Raw genomic sequence first — 18,168 nt, forward strand, 5'->3', positions numbered from 1 at the left:
AAAACAGCATACAATGAATGCACTACAAAGACAAGATATTTTATGTTCAAACTGCTGAATGTTGTTTTGTGGGTATACTTTCACAGTATAAATGCAGGAATAAATTTAAAAGTTTGATACTGCGCATTCTAAAAGGCTCGGTCGGAACCCGCATGTGAGCTTTATGATTTAATGGCAGATTTTTTAAAAATTGAAACCAACATTATCCAATGATGTAAAGCAATGAGGGCGGCACGGTGGACGACTGGTTAGAGCGTCAGCCTCACAGTTCTGTGGACCCGGGTTCAATCCACGGCCCCGCCTGTGTGGAGTTTGCATGTTCTCCCCGTGCCTGCGTGGGTTTTCTCCGGGCACTCCGGTTTCCTCCTGCATCCCAAAAACATGAATTAATGGGAGACTCTAAATTGCCCGTAGGCATGACTGTGAGTGTGAATGGTTGTTTGTTTGTATGTGCCCTGCAATTGGCTGGCAACCAGTTCAGGGTGTACCCCGCCTCCTGCCCGATGATAGCTGGGATAGGCTCCAGCACGCCCGCGACCCTAGTGAGGAGAAGCGGCTCAGAAGATGGATAGATGGTAAAGCAATGGTTTTTAAAGCAGTGTTCCCCATAAAACCCCAACTAACTTTTGCTACACAGTTTCAAATTCCTAAATGCTGTACTAGCACTGTTTTAAACAATACTTAAGCATTTATTATTAATTGACATGTAAGTGCTTGACATGTAAGTGCAAAAATGAATTCTAATAGTTATTGTTAATGGTAAAACTGATCTTATGTGTAGCAGATATAAGCTTTAATGAGTATCACTTTTAGCAGTCTGTTGTATTTTTTTTAATCTCTTTGATTTATTATCATTAATGTCCTTACGAAAAGTGAAAGAGTGTCGAGTGTAGTTCCTCCATCCGTCTTTTTTGACTTTCGGATCATATTTTCCTTTGGGGGAGGTCAGTTGATTGACTGTAAAGTTTTTTCATGTGTTAAATAGCCCTTAATGTCTAAATGTTTATTGTTTGCATGAAGTATAAATCACTGTACTGAGACTATGTACATCCATTATTTATTGTTGAGGGATACAGTTGAATGTTTGTTGTCGTCTTTCTGCGCACTTTTATTTTTATCAAAATCATCTTTATTTGCCAAGTATGTCCAAAAAACACAAGGAATTTGTCTCCGGTAATTGGAGCTGCTCTAGTACGACAACAGTCAGTCAATTGACAGAGAACACTTTTGAGACATAGACATTGACAAAAAAAACAACAACAAAAAACAGTCGCTGACCAATAAAGGGTTGCTAGTTATCTGGTAATGCCTTTAGATAAATTTTTTTTTTTGGACAATTGTGCAAAAAGATGCAGAGTCTTCTAGCACTTAGAGCAGTTCGAATGACTAATATTGCAATAGTCTGGTGCAATGACCATTGTGCAAAGGGCGCCGAGACTTCAAGGGGTGTATGCGGTACAACTTGTGGCTAATAATAACAACACGTTGCCATTTACTTGACAAAACCACTTTAATGCAGTTTCTTTTTGAAGCCACAGTTGGCTCAATTTCAATCAAACAATAACTTTATAAAACAAGGGAATATGACAATGATTGCATTATTACAGTGATGTAGTTATTGAGCGAGCTACATTCGACGTCTTCAATTTGTTTAACCCCAAGAGAGCAAACACATTTTGATCATGTTTAATAATAAGGTGTAATAATAGTGGCATATCGGCAGTCAAAGATGGCATAATTAACGGTAATAATTACATTTTAAAATGAACCCCATCACGTCGTGACATTCGGCTATACGAGGGACAAAGTAGGGTACACACAGTTCTCCTCTGAGGATTGGCAGACCAAAAACGACGTAGTTGCCTTCCCTCTCTCCCACACTCCACGTGGGTACTGCCGAGGTTTAAGTCTAAATCTGTCAACTGTCAGCAGCTGCATGCTTTTTGCAGAGTAGATTGTTCCTCTTGTGCTTTGCTAAATACGTCTTGGGTGAGCAAGGCAAGAACATCGACTACAGAGAGAAAGGAGAGGGATGAGCTGACATTTTCAGGAGAAAGGGCAGCAAGAGAAGGCGACAGGCCAAAGTAAAGAGTCTGACACTCCCCCAATGCCGCACTCTTGTGTGTGTGCGTGCCTGCGTGTGTGCATGTGTGTGTGCGCGTGGGCATGTGTCTGTGTAGTACATTTTCAGTTAGATGTCTTTCCTTTTGTCACCCAGGGACATTGGCTGTGCAAGAGACATCCAAAGCCCTACTGTAAAGGTCAAATCCCACCTCGCCTACTTGATGTGTACCAGTAAACACAAGGTGGGCTGGGGTGGGGGGACTACACAGAGGTCAAATACATGCCACAGAGCTACAATAGTACAACAGCATGGCATAGATTTGGGATGTAAGATTTGTTGAGAGATTATTTAAAGATTAAATATCCAGTGCAATATTTTGAGGTACTCTACATGGACAAATGACCACAACAGAAACAATGGTGTTTGCATCGATCTCGGATATTTGTATTCGTTTTTTACGCCATGTCATTTCGTAGAGAATTGTACAAAAACTAAACACTAGTACATCGTCTTGGAAATTGACTTGCTAAACCTCCCCCAAATTTGTTACCAAATTTCTTTTGCATTCAAAATTTACCAAATTGTCAGTGGGTCAGAAGTAATTTAGAAAACCGGCTTCAAAGAGATTCAAATGCATATGGTTCTCGAAGGGAAACTAAATACTATAACACAGTTTCTAGGTGGGATGGAGTAAGTACTTCCTTGTTAGTACATTGGACACTATGGCTAAATTTCATACAGGTACATCTCAATAAACTAGAATATGGTAAAAAAAAAAAAAAAGAAGTATTTCAGTACAGTTCAGAGACAAATTAGCATCCTCTTTTCAGGTCCTAGGCGTGGGTATTTGACTGACAGTTGAGCAGGGCACAGCTTCAGTGCATTCGAGCAGACACGCCCACAGCATGTGAGAGCGCAGACAACGACCTGATATTACACGATTATGGAGCCTCATTTTATAAACTTATATACGTTTTTTTTTCATCAATCAATGGCAGGGTTATTAAAAACAGTCGTTGTCAGTAATGTTTTTGTTTCTACGCCCTGAGTTGTAATATGTCAACAAATGAAACAGTTCTCACTGATTCACATATTTGTACTGTACCTCTAAGCCCATTTTTCACATTGTCCAGATTTACTTTCTTTTATGTATCTTAACCTTTTCTTGTTCAGTCACCCTCATCTCCCTGCTTGTATATTTCTTGCTTCCATCTTCCAGTTTCCTTCTGTGTGACATAAGTACAAGCAGGACAGACTGCTGCTGAGTTCAACAGATGCTCAGCCAAACCAACACAAATTCCTCCATAATGTGTGCAGATGAGTGTGTCACTGTATGTACAGTATTGTGTGTTTGTGACAAAGAAACAAACAAGGTCACTGAGTAAAAGGGACAGAGACATCTATCCAGCATGATTAGACACTTTAAGGAGCATGTTTGGCTCAGCTACTCAAAAGTGTGATTTTATTTCACTTGTGTGTTTCTGAGCTGGCTTGTTTTACTCTTTGTGTGCTTCTAGTTGTGACGGAAGTAAGATTTGTTGCTATTGAAAACAGTACTTTGTGTAATTGTTCAAGCTTTTCAATAGTAATTTAGGGCATTTGTACTCGTTTAGAATATACAAATGTTTAAATGTCTCAACACCACATTTTAGACTCTAATTGGGTCATAAAGCAATAAAAACATGAAACACAAGCCCTGTTGTGATGGGAATATAAATATCTGCCATGCTGTGCAATTTCACTAAGCCACACCAAACAGAGAGAGCCAGCACAACCTCTCTCTTATTTTATTTAGTACAAATTGTGTAAGGGCATATTGAAAAGATTAATAGCTGCTTAAAATATATTTGTCCACCACTGTCCTACAACGTTAATAAGACCACACAATCAAAATGTTTCCAGTTACATTATACTGTGAGACAGACATGGAAATTTCACACACAGCCAGGAACTGTCGGATGCTCAGGGCTTTGTGAGCAGCCGTGTTGTCCAGTCGCAACTCTCGCCCAATCTCTCGCAAAACAAAGCAAACACCGCATAATGTCTTTGTTGATGTGGTAGTTGATCATCTGATTCAGATTCAAGGGAAATACTTGTAGTTTGTGATTTGGGTTTGAAATATATCTTTTGTGATACCAGTTTTGGAATCTTTCCCACACGCCTCGCATACTGTATCTCCGTTCCCTGATTGTACTGTCTCCATGGAGATGAGGTGGTTGGCCCTTCTGATTGCTGTCTTTCTAACCTGGAAATTTGTATTGTAATTCGAATTGGTTAAACACTGTGATGCCATGCCTGCTTGCTTTTGTGTGGCAGCCTATATAGCTATCCGCAAATGTGTATTCCTTATAGAGAAGCCCCGTCTGCCACACTTGTGCAATAACATGTGCATTCACCTGTATGTGTGAATATGCTGAGTCTTTCATCACACAGTAGTTCACACGACTCATTCCACTGTCTTCCAGGGTGTGCGCTTCGAACTCGAACCCTGTGTGGTCTATACTCCATGTGAGTTTATGGTTGCATGTTTTTGATGTCGGTGTTTCTTGGAAAAGAGACATCTCCCTGGTGATTGTGTGTTTGTGTGTATATAATGCAGACTGTATGTATTATGCAGACAGAGGAGAGCCTTGTGCTATAAATAAAACAGCTGCAGTGTGCTCACCGGCGGAATAATCTATCTGACACTATGGAGAGCGACAGAGAGGGGATGGAGGGGATGCTTAGAGAGAGAGTGTGTGAAAGGCAGGTGAAGATAAAGAGATAAATGAAATAGAAGGAATAAACGAGGGTGGAGGCTGGCCAAAAGAAATCATGTGGAGCGAAAGGCTATTGGGTCAATGAACTGTCTTTTACAACTTGCCTTTACTGGTATTCATATTCAAAAGAGGTATATTGTCTGTCTTCATCTCCTGAGCTGTTATGCCGCCATGCCATTTTGATCTCACTGCTGGAAACGTTTGCATATCAAGCTTACGACAGCATACCAGAAACCTGTTTTGTCACCAAGTGAGACATTTGTTTCATATGAGATGCATGTGTACAAGCACTTACCATATATTTGTGGTTTGAGGACATTTAGATGGACATATGTTTATATAAGTAGGACACCAGTTCACTTGCTTTTTAAAAGCTTTTGCTCTCCATACAAGCGGACATGCATTATACATTAAGCCTTACTTAAAGGCTTTCCTCATGTCTAAACCACAGAGATCCTATGTTGCTATTTTTATCTTTGTTGTACAATGTTTGGTTTCTGAATGTGTGCAAAAATGCAAGCAAAACATTTTTTCCAAATAAAATCAGGAAATTACGGATGTCCAATTTGGAAAAGCAGTAGGAAAAACTTCTGTGTAACTTCATCTGTGTCTTCTTTGTCATTTCATGGCCAGGTAATGGAGTTGAAGGGTCAGATGATCCATGTGCCAGAGTCTTGCTCTCTGATGTTTCTGGGCTCACCTCGTGTTGACAAATTGGAGGAACTTATGGGCCGGGGCCTGCACCTGTCAGACATCCCCATCCACGATGCCACGCGGGACGTCATCTTGGTGGGGGAGCAGGCCAAAGCTCAGGACGGCCTGAAAAAGAGAATGGACAAACTCAAGGTAGAATGGCAGCTGGTCATTTTATTATGTAGTAGAAATTTTTAATAGAATGGAACTTCCAATTGCAAAGGAAATCCATTCCGAATGCATCTTGACCATGGACTTGTTTACATTTAGAAGCAGTTTTAATATAATAATAATAATAATAATAATAATCGTAATTGAAACAAGTCACTATCATAAAACATTTATTTACTGCACAGCAATATTTTAAGTAACATTTCATAAGTTAACCCTGTACAATAAAGCAATAAATAATGTTCTCTCCTTTTGATGACTTGTGAGATTGCTGAAGGCGAGTTGCCGAGTGTTAAGACTTCATGCATCACACTTTATTGTATTCTCAACCACCAGACAATTATGAAGAGACGCGAACCACTGTAAATAGTAAAATGCTCAAATGATAAATTGTATACCCGCCCCTTCATGATGCACCATGGACATGGGTTAGTGCTTGGCCGTAAGAGACTAAATACAGCTCAGTTTGCAGAGTGCTTTCCGTTCTTCTACTGTAGTGTTGTGCTCCAGACCACACTCGCTGAGACCAAGACCTTTGGAAGTCAAGATTGAGACAAGACCATAAAAAGCCATTTTAAAAACCAAGAAAAGATCGAACAGTTAAAGAGCATTCTCTCTTCAATTAAAAAAAACATGGTATCTGTAACTCTTTTTTTCCCCAACTAAATTCTGAAAAACATAAATCAATGTATGTGTTTAAAAAAATGAAGATTGAAAGAAAAGCTTGGTTGCATTCAAGGAACATAAGAGACTTTGGCGTGGGGGGGGGTCTGTCAGTCACAGGTTGCAGTCATTACGGGGCTGGGGGGGGGGGGGGTGCGTTTGTAACTAACTGTAAATGTTTGTTGTTTCACCAAGTGCTTATCCTCATTACATTAAAGGACAGCAGCTCTGTGCTGGTCTCGACAGACTGGTCAGACCAGGACAGAGACAAGAACAATACTTTTGGCAGTCAAGTCCCAGACAGGCCCAAGATCATTCTCGAGTCACAACACTACGTTATTGCATATGAATATAGAATCCTTGCTCTGTTGCGGGGTTCCCATCATGCACCTTTCCCTTGAGCAACTATGGCAAATCTGTTGCATGGCTTCTGCTGATGAGTCAAATCTCAACGTTGCCACACTGACTGGATGAGCGCAGCTCCTGGGACTTGCTCTCATAATTTGCTTTCAAAGCATCCATGAGCAAGTCACTGGGTCCTGACCCAATCCATGCATCTGCTCTGTGGATCATCTCTCGCTGCTACTACTCCCCCAGGCCACTCTCATAAATAGATGTATTTAACTCAAGTTGCATGGATGAACAGCGGTAGCACACTACATCAGACAGACTCAGAGGAGCACGCCCACACACACAAGTAATCGCAAGCAGACACACACAACAACACACACAAAAATAGATCAAATCAACAAACAGATACATGTACATGTGGTTTTTGTTTTTGTTTTAGTCCAGTGCAGTACTCCCACATCCCAGCATCACTGTCATCAGCGCCTTCATCAGAGCACAACACCCCAAAGAAAACCTGTTAATCTCTTTTTTTCTTTCCTCCTCTTCTGCCTCTTTTAGGCCACATTAGAGCGCACTCACCAGGCATTGGAGGAGGAAAAGAGGAGAACCGTGGACCTCCTGTATTCCATATTTCCGGGGGATGTGGCCCAGAAACTGTGGCAGGGTCAACCGGTACCCGCTCGCAAGTTCGATGACGTCACCATGCTGTTCTCTGACATCGTGGGCTTCACTGCTGTTTGCGCTCAGTGCACGCCCATGCAGGTCATCTCCATGCTGAATGAGCTGTACACTCGCTTTGACTACCAGTGTGGCATTCTGGATGTTTATAAGGTTAGTAGACAAAAAAGAAAAAGATGTTTGTTTTTGGGTGAGCCATATAAACACTATCCTCTTTCACACAGAGATCCCGCATAATTGGTGCATCGCAGACAAACGTGTCATTGACATGGCAACCGACAGTCAGATAATTATGTGTGACAGCTTCTGAGCTTATGATTGCTTCTTACACAACAGGGCTGGAGGAGTGACTTTTAGAGAGTTAAACTTCACCCCCCCCCCCCCCCCCCAAAACCCGGCATTGTCCTGGCAATGTGGAATAATCGAAGCTGGAACATTAATACCCCCATTCTGTGTTGGTGGTGTTTATACAAAACAGTGACACAGAAAAAAAGCTGGGAAAATGCCTGCTTTTACTGGAAGTGTGAAAGGGGCTAACTTGGGTGTTAGGATTCTGAAAGCAACTGTATAAGAAAAGCATAGTTTGATGGTGAAGTTAAAATACCTCATTTAGAGGCACATCTTAAAAAATAAAAATCATAAAAAGATGAGATGCTCCTCTGCGTTGTTTTCCTCAATTTTTAGCCTTGAAACAATTGCCTTGTTGTTTTCCATATTCCATTATTTTTACTTTTTTGTTGATATGATACTTGCTTTTTAATTTTACTCATTCCCTATTTTAGAGTAGAGTAAATATATGTATATGTGCAGGGAAGAAGAATATGTGTTTAAAATAGAATGCAAACACAGGTGGACACAGTAAGGAAATTGGGGCAGCCGTATATTGACATTGTCATGGTTACTGTCTAAATGACTTACCCGCTGGAACGTTTAAATGAAAGCAATTCTTCACCCCTTTTTTTCTCTTGTCTTGTGGTCTTCTCCATCCTGTTTGTTTAAGCCACACAAGTTTGGCTAAAAGAAATAATAAATGATGGAGCGGCAGGAGCTGATTCGTGAGGGCTTTGACTTTCGTGAGTGAAGTTCGAGTCCCGTTGTAAACAAAATGTAAAAATGGAAATTGTTGGAGAGATTCTAGTATGCTGACTTGCTATTGTCGAGGTCCCCTTGAGCAACGTACCACCTGGAGGTGTAGCACTGCTTGTGTTCTCCTTTCACTCTTGACATCTCTCCTTGCGTGTGATATGGTTCCAAGGGCGTGTGTGGAGTGCAACACAAATTATATACAGTACAATGTAAATTGAATTTCCCCCGGAGTGATTATAATCAGTATAATAAATTGAAAAATGGGTCACTGATGGTGTAGTGGGTTCAGTTCCCACTCAGTAACGTGTGAATGTGAGTGCGAATGTGTCCTGTGACTGACTGGCGACCAGTTCAGGGTGTAGTCCGCCTTTCGCCCGAAGTCAGATGGGATAGGCTCCAGCGTCCCGCGACCCTCATCAGGATAAGCGGTGTTGAAAATGGATGGATGGATGGATGAAATTGAAAAAGGATCTTTGGCATTCCCCAAATATGGAGCCTCTATTCGTTGGATTCATGCTGAGAAGAAAACTTAGTGTTTATGTAAAAAGTCCATTGCAAATATAACTTTTAAAAGATATATTTCAGTTCTTGTGTTACAATCAATGCGATAATTGTAATTTGAAGCCTCCTTGGGCGTAAAACGTATGTACTACTTTCTATGTTTGGAAGGCACAAATAGAAAAACAAAGAGGAAGATTCTCAATGAGACGGTTAACGCTAAACAAAAAATGAGAAGTGAATATCCATTGATGAAAAAAAAAATCTGTTACAGTACTGTATTTGTTTCCTACACCATTTGGTACTTGTACATTTTGAATTGTCTGTCATCATCAACAGTACTGTTTGCAACTCTGCAAATAACTAAGAGGGTATTGCTGTCAGTCCTGTGCTAAATTAAATCCAAAAGTCTTTTTTTTTTTTTTTTGCCCAGTGTGTGTAAAAATTTTTTGGTTACAATAGAAAGGTCCTAAACTTCACCCCTCCCTCCCACACACAGATAGAGACCATAGGTGACGCCTACTGTGTGGCAGGAGGTCTTCACAAGAAGGTCGACAGTCATGCAAAGCCCATCGCACACATGGCTTTGAAGATGATGGAACTTTCTGAAGAAGTACTCACACCTGATGGAAAACCTATTAAGGTGAGTACGGGCACAGTTAAAGTACAAACGAACACACCTCCTCACCATTGTTGTAATTGCATGAGAAAACCTGAAGTAACTAACATTATCTTCAGTGCATTGCAAAGCATCCATCACAATTCCAGTAATATGAGGCCTGTCCGCTTACAATGAATTTGTTCATGATCACATTGAATGCAATTTACTGATGAGGATTTATGAAAACAGCAAGAGACATGAATGATGCACATTGATTACTGTTAAGTGTTTTTTATACAAAACCAATCAGATTAACAGCAGGTTAATGTACAGCACGTCCTCTTTGTGTGTATGTTGATGTGTACGTGTGTCGTGGATTGAATGCGATTAAAGTGGGTTTCTTATTATAATCCTGTTTTCATTTTTGGATTGGATGGCCAGATGTTGACGAATGTGTATTGTGGGTGTGTGTTTGGTAACCTCCTAAGGATGGTCTGGCCTACCCTGTCACAAGACACATGTACTTTCTACATTCTTTTAAACTACCTTGAACCAAATTCCAAACAGCCTTGAACCAAAGAAAGTGAACAAACAGAAAAAACATCACTGAGTTTTGTGATAGTGTGTCTTCTTCGTGACAGAATAACAACACCCTATTTTTTTTTATACTGAGCAACAAGATATAATTTGATTTCAAGATTCCTGCCATATGTTCTTCCATGCGCCAAATAATTTAAACTATTGTATTGTTAAGCAGCCATATCCTCTTACGTAATGTTGTATTCATCTATATGAACAAGTATTAAGGATATCAAAAAGATGACACTGAAACAGTGTGTGTGAGAGAAGCAGCAACATAATTGCTGATTAACAGACTGCACAGAGGTTCTCTGTGCTTTCCATTTGTCTTGAATTAGAAGGGCCTTGCCAAGCGCTTTTGGCCTGCATGTTCGCTCCTCCACTTTCTCCCTATGCCATTGCTCTTCTTCTTCCTGTCTCTCTGCCACCTTCCATTTTAACTAACTCACGCCACAGTAGTGTCTTGCTTTTTGTCACAGAGGTTTTTTCTGCCTGCTTTTCTTTGCACCCCACACCCACCCTCTCTTGAGCTTGTCAATGTCCAGTTCCTCTCGTGTTGGTCCAAAATGGATGTTATGGTCATAACACTTGATAAATGCTGTTTAGTGAGCGCACTCAACTCCAGCCAATGTTGCACTGTTATGCAAACTAACATGAGAGCTTAGAGGGAGGAAAAAAAAGCTCGAGTGACCGAGCGATGGAGAGGGTGTGATAGAGATTTGGAGAGAACTATATCCATAGAGGCCTAATATTATGAGTTTATTACTGCTTCAAGATCAGGTTTATAGTGATAATGCATGAGTAGCTGAGTAACTGTCATCCCCAGGGATGTATTTTTCATTTTAAAACCTGTCATGGCTTTTCTTGCACACAATGGTTGCAATGCGGTGTGAGGAAACAGAATAGGTTTATTTCATATTTATATTGAGTATCAAGTTTTCATCTTTTGTGGTGCAGACACTCATCCTATAGTAATCCAGATAAAATTGTAATCAGATGCAAAGATCATAACAACCTATTTTTAAAACTTTTTTTTTTTTAAACACGATTACCCTTGTATCCCTTTCGGCTTGTACTCCCTTAATCTTTTTCCATCTAATGCTTTGATGAGGTCTATTTCTCCCTCTTATCTAAATTGTCTCCTGGTCTATCTCTCGCTGTCCTTTCTGCCTCACTACCCCCATCCCCTGCTGTTGCCATGACTACCTTGCACTGTGCTGGCATGCAGACAGTAGCGTGGGTTTCCACGGTGATGAGATTCTCTCGTAGATCAGTAGGAATCTACTGGGTTCCATGGCCTCCCCCTGTCTGTTCACCAAATGTGAGTGAGTCCACAAGAGGAAGACAATCTAATTTGTATCGAGTGGCCAGTTAGTGAAATGGTGTGGAAATGGAATCATTACCCTTTTTTACCACAATGGTATGTTGAATGTCTTAAAGCTCGTAACATTTGGAGTTTTGGAATTTTCAGGACAAATGTGTTGTCAATGGCATGCAGACTGAATGCATGACGTCTACATATCACGCAAGTGCAACTCACTCGGCCTCATTTCAGCCAGCATCACATCTGTTTGTGTTACTTGAACCCGAGTGAAGTTGGTGACTTCTCGTGTCAGCCGCTAGCCAGCTGTTGACTGGCTAGCTGCCAATAATCTTGTCGTGTTGTCGAAAGGTTGACTTAGTGTGTGTGCGTGTGTGTTGTGTTATGTTGTGTTGTGTTGTTTTAACATTTAACATTACAGTCGTAGTTGATTTCATTTTAGACTTGTGTGAGAGTAAATTTTGATCTGTGAGGAACCAAAAGTGTTTAAACAGTGGTCCTAATGTACTGTACTGTATTCTTGAGACTTTTGGTTTATTTCTTCTTATACTTTTATTATAAATGTTACTTCTAAAATGTAGGTCCACCTTATTAAACCACTTGTTGTCGTTCTTCTTGTCTCCCTAGCTTAGAATCGGTATCCACACAGGCTCCGTCCTGGCTGGTGTGGTTGGAGTTAAAATGCCAAGGTATTGCCTATTTGGGAACAATGTGACGCTGGCTAGCAAGTTTGAATCAGGGAGTCATCCCAGGTGTATCAATGTCAGTCCTACAACCTACCAGTAAGTGGCATGCATTTATTGCATTTATTTTTGCATATAACGGAAGCTATGTTGCCCCCTATAAAATCTACAAATCGATCCGTTGTACAGTAAGGAAGAGCCAGGACGAGTGCAACACCTTCCCAAATTACAATTCAATTTCCGTTTTTTTGGTCATCATCACACTTCTTTGACATCACAGGTACAGTCCCGTTGTGACATTAAAAAACACAACGAAAATGTCAGAGTAAATTTTTGCTTCTCACTGAGCTGGGGTCTTATGAGATCTGTAGAGGTTTGACATCATGTTTGACAGTGGTTCATACTGTGTGTTTGTGTGTGACTTTAGAGTCGTATTTCCCCCACTACTCTCTGAATTGTTTGGATGGCGGGGTCTTTGACTTACCTGAAGTACTATACTGTATATATAAACACACATATTCCGTCCAAACTCATGATGTCTCATTCCCTTCCGACTTCAGGTTGCTAAAAGACGACCGATCATTTTCCTTCGTCCCTCGTTCACAACTGGAGCTCCCTGAGAATTTTCCCAAAGAGATTCCAGGAACCTGCTACTTCCTGGAGGTGGGAACGTCACACAGCCACGCATCATTGACCAGCTCTCGTTCCGCTCCTCCGGCCTCTATGAGGAAAGTGTCCTACAGCATTGGGACCATGTTTCTAAGAGAAACAAGTTTGTAGGTGTCACACAAACACAAGCGTACATGACTACCAGAACTGAACGTGTGGAGCCGGCAGGACAGCAAATAACACACATCGTGGATATGCAATTGACAACCTGGGCTCACTGCTGTGGGATGGAAGAACATACAAAAATATTATTTTCATCCCAGATGATGAATATGATTTTTACATGGGATTAAATAGTGGAGAAAACCAAGCACGTTTAGTTTGCGGGGTTCTTTTTAGCCACTCGTGGAAGCTCTCCTCTGCAGTCTTTTGTGTCATAAGAAGAACTTTTCCAATCTCAAAAGGTCTCATGCATTGACAAGATCCGGATGCGTCGGTTGAATGATTATTAGGATTTTCACGACGAAACCATGAAGGGAGTCTCTGTGAACTACTGTGGGAGCGTCTGAGGACCACTGGTGAACGACAACACACACCTCCTTCCATCCGACCGAATTCTTGTCCTGCGGACATTGACGTGCATTACAACAGCACCTCCCCTCGAGGAGCATTTGGACGGGGCTGAGGAGAGACAGACGAGAAGCGATAATGTGGGGATAGTTCTGAAAAAAGCTAATAGAAAAATATTAATGCCAAAAAATGCTAGAACTCGAGCCTTTTTCTGCTTCTAACTCACAGCAAACTGCAGTCTACAACAATCCAGCCATTTCATTTCAGGTAGTATGTTCAGAAGTGACAGTTCAAACGCGATTCTCAGCTCAGTGCCTTTTTACTGCTCAAATCAGGACAAAAAACAAACAAACGCATACACATAGGATGGATTGATTTCAGATATCTGAGGGAAAAAAGGCAGCACATGGACACACTTGTCCTAATCTCTTTTCCTACCCTCTCTGCCCTGTGAAAGATTCCAAACAATGAGAGCCAGTGAGGGAGCCGCATATACTGAACATCACCACCACTGCAGTTACCAGCTGGTGGCATCAATTCATTTGAGTCATACGAGGACAAAAGGGGGGAAAAAAAAGTGCACTTCATATGTTCCAGCTATTTCTAATGGCATTTCTCCATTATGTCCACTTCTGCCAATAATACACGGGGTACAGTTTAACGCATATGTACATGTAGTCACAGCATATGCAACACCGTTCATATTTGCATACATTGTTTTTTTTCCTTCCAGCTCCATTATGATTCTATTCTTCTCTCTTCATTTTCTTGCTACATACTTGAAATCTCAGGCCTTCCAAATGTGTCCGTGTAGCTCACTAACATATATTTAATTAAAAAGAATTTGATGGTCACCTTTTTTTGTAAATTGAATTGGTGATGACATTATTATAGGTTGTTTAACATGCATTTATAACAGCATTGGTGAACTCACAATACATGTTTGGATTATTTTTTTTCACCGTGTACTCTTAACAGGCGCATAATAATCAAATAATTGTTAGCATTTTTGCCGATTGTGTGGAGTAGGTTGTTGAAGATTGTTTTGAAGAAGAATGACATGACGATGACAATGGGAAGTTGAGTGAGATCCGGCCGGCGTATTATTATTAATACGATGAAACGAAACAGGAGTGAAGAACATTCTCACATCCCATTAAAATTGGTTTGGAAAGGTGTCCAAATATTCACACTTAAATCTTCTCGAAACCGAAACATTGCAACTGTGTCCAGCGCCCGCATGTCCAAGTCAGTCGGTCTTTGCATGACCCGTTTTTTTTGTTTTTTTTTACCCCCCCCCCCTCAGGCTTGTTTCGCAGGTTTCATGAAACTGCAGAAGGCATATTGTGGTGCAGACACAGGCAATAAAAGTTATTTCTACTGTAGAAGTTGGGTCATGTTAGCAAGGTGTGATAGTCAACTGTAACCAAATCTTTTTTTTTAACGTTAAAATGAAAAATTCTTATTGATCACAATTCATTTGGTTGCAAACTATACAGTAAATATGAATTCCCTGAGATATAAAATGAGTGAAAAATATTTACAATGTTGTCATATTGATTCATCTGAGGTCAGCTTAGTATTCAGTGTGTCCCCGTGAAAATTTACTTGAAAACAGTAGAGCGAAGCACTGTAACAACAAATATCAAACAAAAGAAACAATTTCAACAGGTTATTATTTTACAGTCATAAAAAGATCTTATTCAACTAATCTTTTTTTTTTTTAAATGAATCAAAACAGGCTCTTTCTTCCACATCGTGGTTTTTTGTTTTGAATGACTGTGCTGAAATTCTGTTTTGAATTTCACTGCCATAGTAAAAAGATCCCCATTATCCCATTTAGCCTGGTTTTAAAAGTTTGCTTTATTCTGTTATTCATGTCCAAGGTGTCCAGGGAAATGTCTGTTTGGTTAATGGATCTCTGGATGTATTACATTGTTGTAATTTTTTTTTATTATCCTTATGTTTTGTACTGAGGCTGAGCATGAATCATGTTGGATTGGAAGCTGGTGCATACCAGATAATGGTTTGATAAAAGGTGTTTGACTGACATTAAGGGCACATTTTCTTGTTTTAACATATGTAAATAAAACACCAAGTGTGTTTAACAAGGAGCAGAACGACTGGTTGTTATTATTTAGACCTCCATTGACAATGTGAGGTGGCACAGTCCCCTCAGTCTCAATCATGAAGGTCACACATCTTAAAGGTCACGTGACAAAGATGTTATGGAGTCAGTTAAAATTTGTATTTGCATTGTTTATATGTTATTTAATACAACCCCAATTCCAATGAAGTTGGGACATTGTGTTAAACATAAATAAAAACAGAATACAATGATTTACAAATCATGTTCAGAATCAAAATCGGGATCATCTTTATTTGCCAAGTATCTTCAACCTCTATATAATTGAATACAATACAAAGACAAGATTTGTAATGTTCAAACTGATCAACTTGATTGTTTTTAGCAAATAATCATTAACTTAGGTCACGGGCATTCAATGTTGGTTTTCGGCCTTGCCGCTTACATGCAGTGATTTCTGCAGATTCTCTGAACCTTTTGATGATGATATGGACCATAGATGATGAAACATTGTCCTTAAACTGTTTGACTATTTTCTCACGTACTTGTTCACAAAGAGGTGAACCTCACCCCATCTTTGCTTGTGAATGACTGATAAATTCAGGGAAGCTCCTTTTATACCCAATCAGGGCACCCATCTGTTCCCAATTAGCCTGTTCACCTGTGGGATATTTGATGAGCATTCCTCAACTTTCTCACGTCTTTTTTGGCACCTGTCCCAGCTTTTTTGGAACGGGTTGCAGCCATAAAATTCCAAGTTAATGATTATTTGCTAAAAACAATAAAGTTCATCAGTTTGAACATTAAATATCTTGTCTTTGTAGTGTATTCAATTAAATAGAGGTTGAACATGATTTGCAAATCACTGTATTCCGTTTTTATTTATGTTTTAACAACGTCCCGACTTCATTGGAATTGGGGTTGTACATACACGTAACTTCCAGCAAATGTTCAACCATAGTTTAGCTAAAAACTGTCGAGTGACTTTCACTATCACTTGTTTCCAAGATTTAGACAGAAACAGTAATGATAAACGTTTTCCAAAACATTCCCTCTTGAGACCTGCTTCCAAGTATTTTTATTTTTAGGCTCCGAAATCTTGTGTAAACAAGTTTCCAAAACAGCATTTGAAATATTTTTTTACATTTTCAATGTAGTGTAAACAAAGTACAGGCAGATAATCATTCACACTCACATTCACACTTATGGAGAATTTTGAACATTGGTCACCAGCCTGTAGAGAAATCCATTGAAAGATAACCGTAACCATGAATGTGTTACATGAAGTGAATGTGGAAGTGAAAAGGCAAATGTATTTAGAAATGTGCTTGAGTAGGAACCTCGTCATCAGTTCACATAGGTGCAAGATGACAGTCAGATGGAGTTGCTGTACTTTTACTTGATTACTTTAAAAACAACCTTTGACCTTTACTGCACAGGAAAAGAGAAGAGGCAACGTCTCCCAAAAGTTCCCCAAAGTGCTGCTTGTTACACCCTCTTGGCCGCAAAGTGGAGTGCATGTCCGACATAACCTGTGCTACATCGTTATGGCAACTAACTTGTAAATTAAGAGCGCTGCCATCATGCCATTTGAACCCGGTTATAAGATCCCCACCTCTTGTCATACACTTCGGTGATCTCAAAAAACATCTTGGATAGGTAATTCCTCAACAACCATTTGAACAAAAAAAAAGAGAGGGACACACAGGATTTTACCAATCAGAAACTCTTAATGAACCTAAAAGCAAGTAAAAAACGAAAGAAATATACCTGTAGTGAACCCATTTAAGCACATGAATACGTGTAAACTCTCCACAGAGAAGGTCGGAGGCTAATTCAAACCGAGAAACTCTTTGCTTCGCTTAGTACTACGCAACTGCACCAATTCCAAAACAAATGCGAAATGTAATCGTTGCGTGGCATTGGTGTTCATTGCTCGTTTGCACTTGTTGTATCGTGCATCCCTTTATTTAAGCCCCCTGAACTCTTTTATGAAAATACATCCCCATTAGACTAATTGGCAATGTGAGGTTTGAATATTTTACATGAATGGTCTCCACTGCACAGGCCAGTGATGATGAGTTGCGGCATAACATCGCACGCACTAATGTGCTGATGGTAATTACACACACACACACACACACACTCAGGTATAAATGGGTGAACAAAGGTCATGTAATTTACACACGGTGCCTGTCATATTAGCCAAATGAAGCAGGGCTGAATAATGGTTGTGCTGACAGGAGAAACGTCTTGACTGCGTTCCGAGTGGTGTGTGTATGATGTGCGTGCATACTGATTGTGTGTGTGGGCGCACTCCGCGTGGCCACGACTTATGCAGTCGTTACTCGTGGCTGCATGCGGAGAGGAAGACGCTCCTGTGATCTCTGGGTGCGACGTGTGATCGCCGAAGAACGTCAGGCTGTGCTTGAAACTGCAAACATTTCTGTCGTTGACTAGAAAAATAAGTCAAATACAAACGTTTGTAAATTAGGCTTGGTCATACTTTCCATTACCTAATTATCTGCTGAACGTTCGGCACTGAGTCAAATCAACACTGTCATGATACAAAATGATGACTTCACTTTGAGCAACATATTGTTTTAAGCTCAGTCTGATTGAATACTCTGTAACTCATATTCAGAGGCTTCCACCCATCTGGGAAGACATTCTGTTCGTGGGAAACGTGGAAGTTCAGAGGTCACTGATGTTGGAGAGAAGACCTGGCTCACAATATCGGTAAGTTCAGCCGTCC

The 18,168-nt window shown here is 40.3% G+C and overlaps 1 protein-coding gene across 4 annotated transcripts in view; it reads left to right on the top strand.

The window, feature by feature from the left end:
- The window catches only part of gucy1a2 (guanylate cyclase 1, soluble, alpha 2), a 31,976-nt gene extending 16,535 nt beyond the window's left edge, over positions 1-15,441 (top strand). For all 4 annotated transcript variants that reach the window (XM_061682097.1, XM_061682098.1, XM_061682100.1 and 1 more), the window contains 5 exons: positions 5,458-5,670; positions 7,261-7,533; positions 9,464-9,607; positions 12,093-12,247; positions 12,709-15,441. In XM_061682097.1, the coding sequence (XP_061538081.1) occupies positions 5,458-5,670; positions 7,261-7,533; positions 9,464-9,607; positions 12,093-12,247; positions 12,709-12,928 (1,005 nt within the window). In that variant the 3' untranslated portion in view covers positions 12,929-15,441. The remainder of the gene's footprint in view (positions 1-5,457; positions 5,671-7,260; positions 7,534-9,463; positions 9,608-12,092; positions 12,248-12,708) is intronic.
- The last annotated feature ends 2,727 nt before the right edge of the window (positions 15,442-18,168 follow it).

This window comes from Phycodurus eques, chromosome 7 (genome assembly GCF_024500275.1).
Source record: "Phycodurus eques isolate BA_2022a chromosome 7, UOR_Pequ_1.1, whole genome shotgun sequence".
Taxonomy (NCBI): domain Eukaryota; kingdom Metazoa; phylum Chordata; class Actinopteri; order Syngnathiformes; family Syngnathidae; genus Phycodurus; species Phycodurus eques.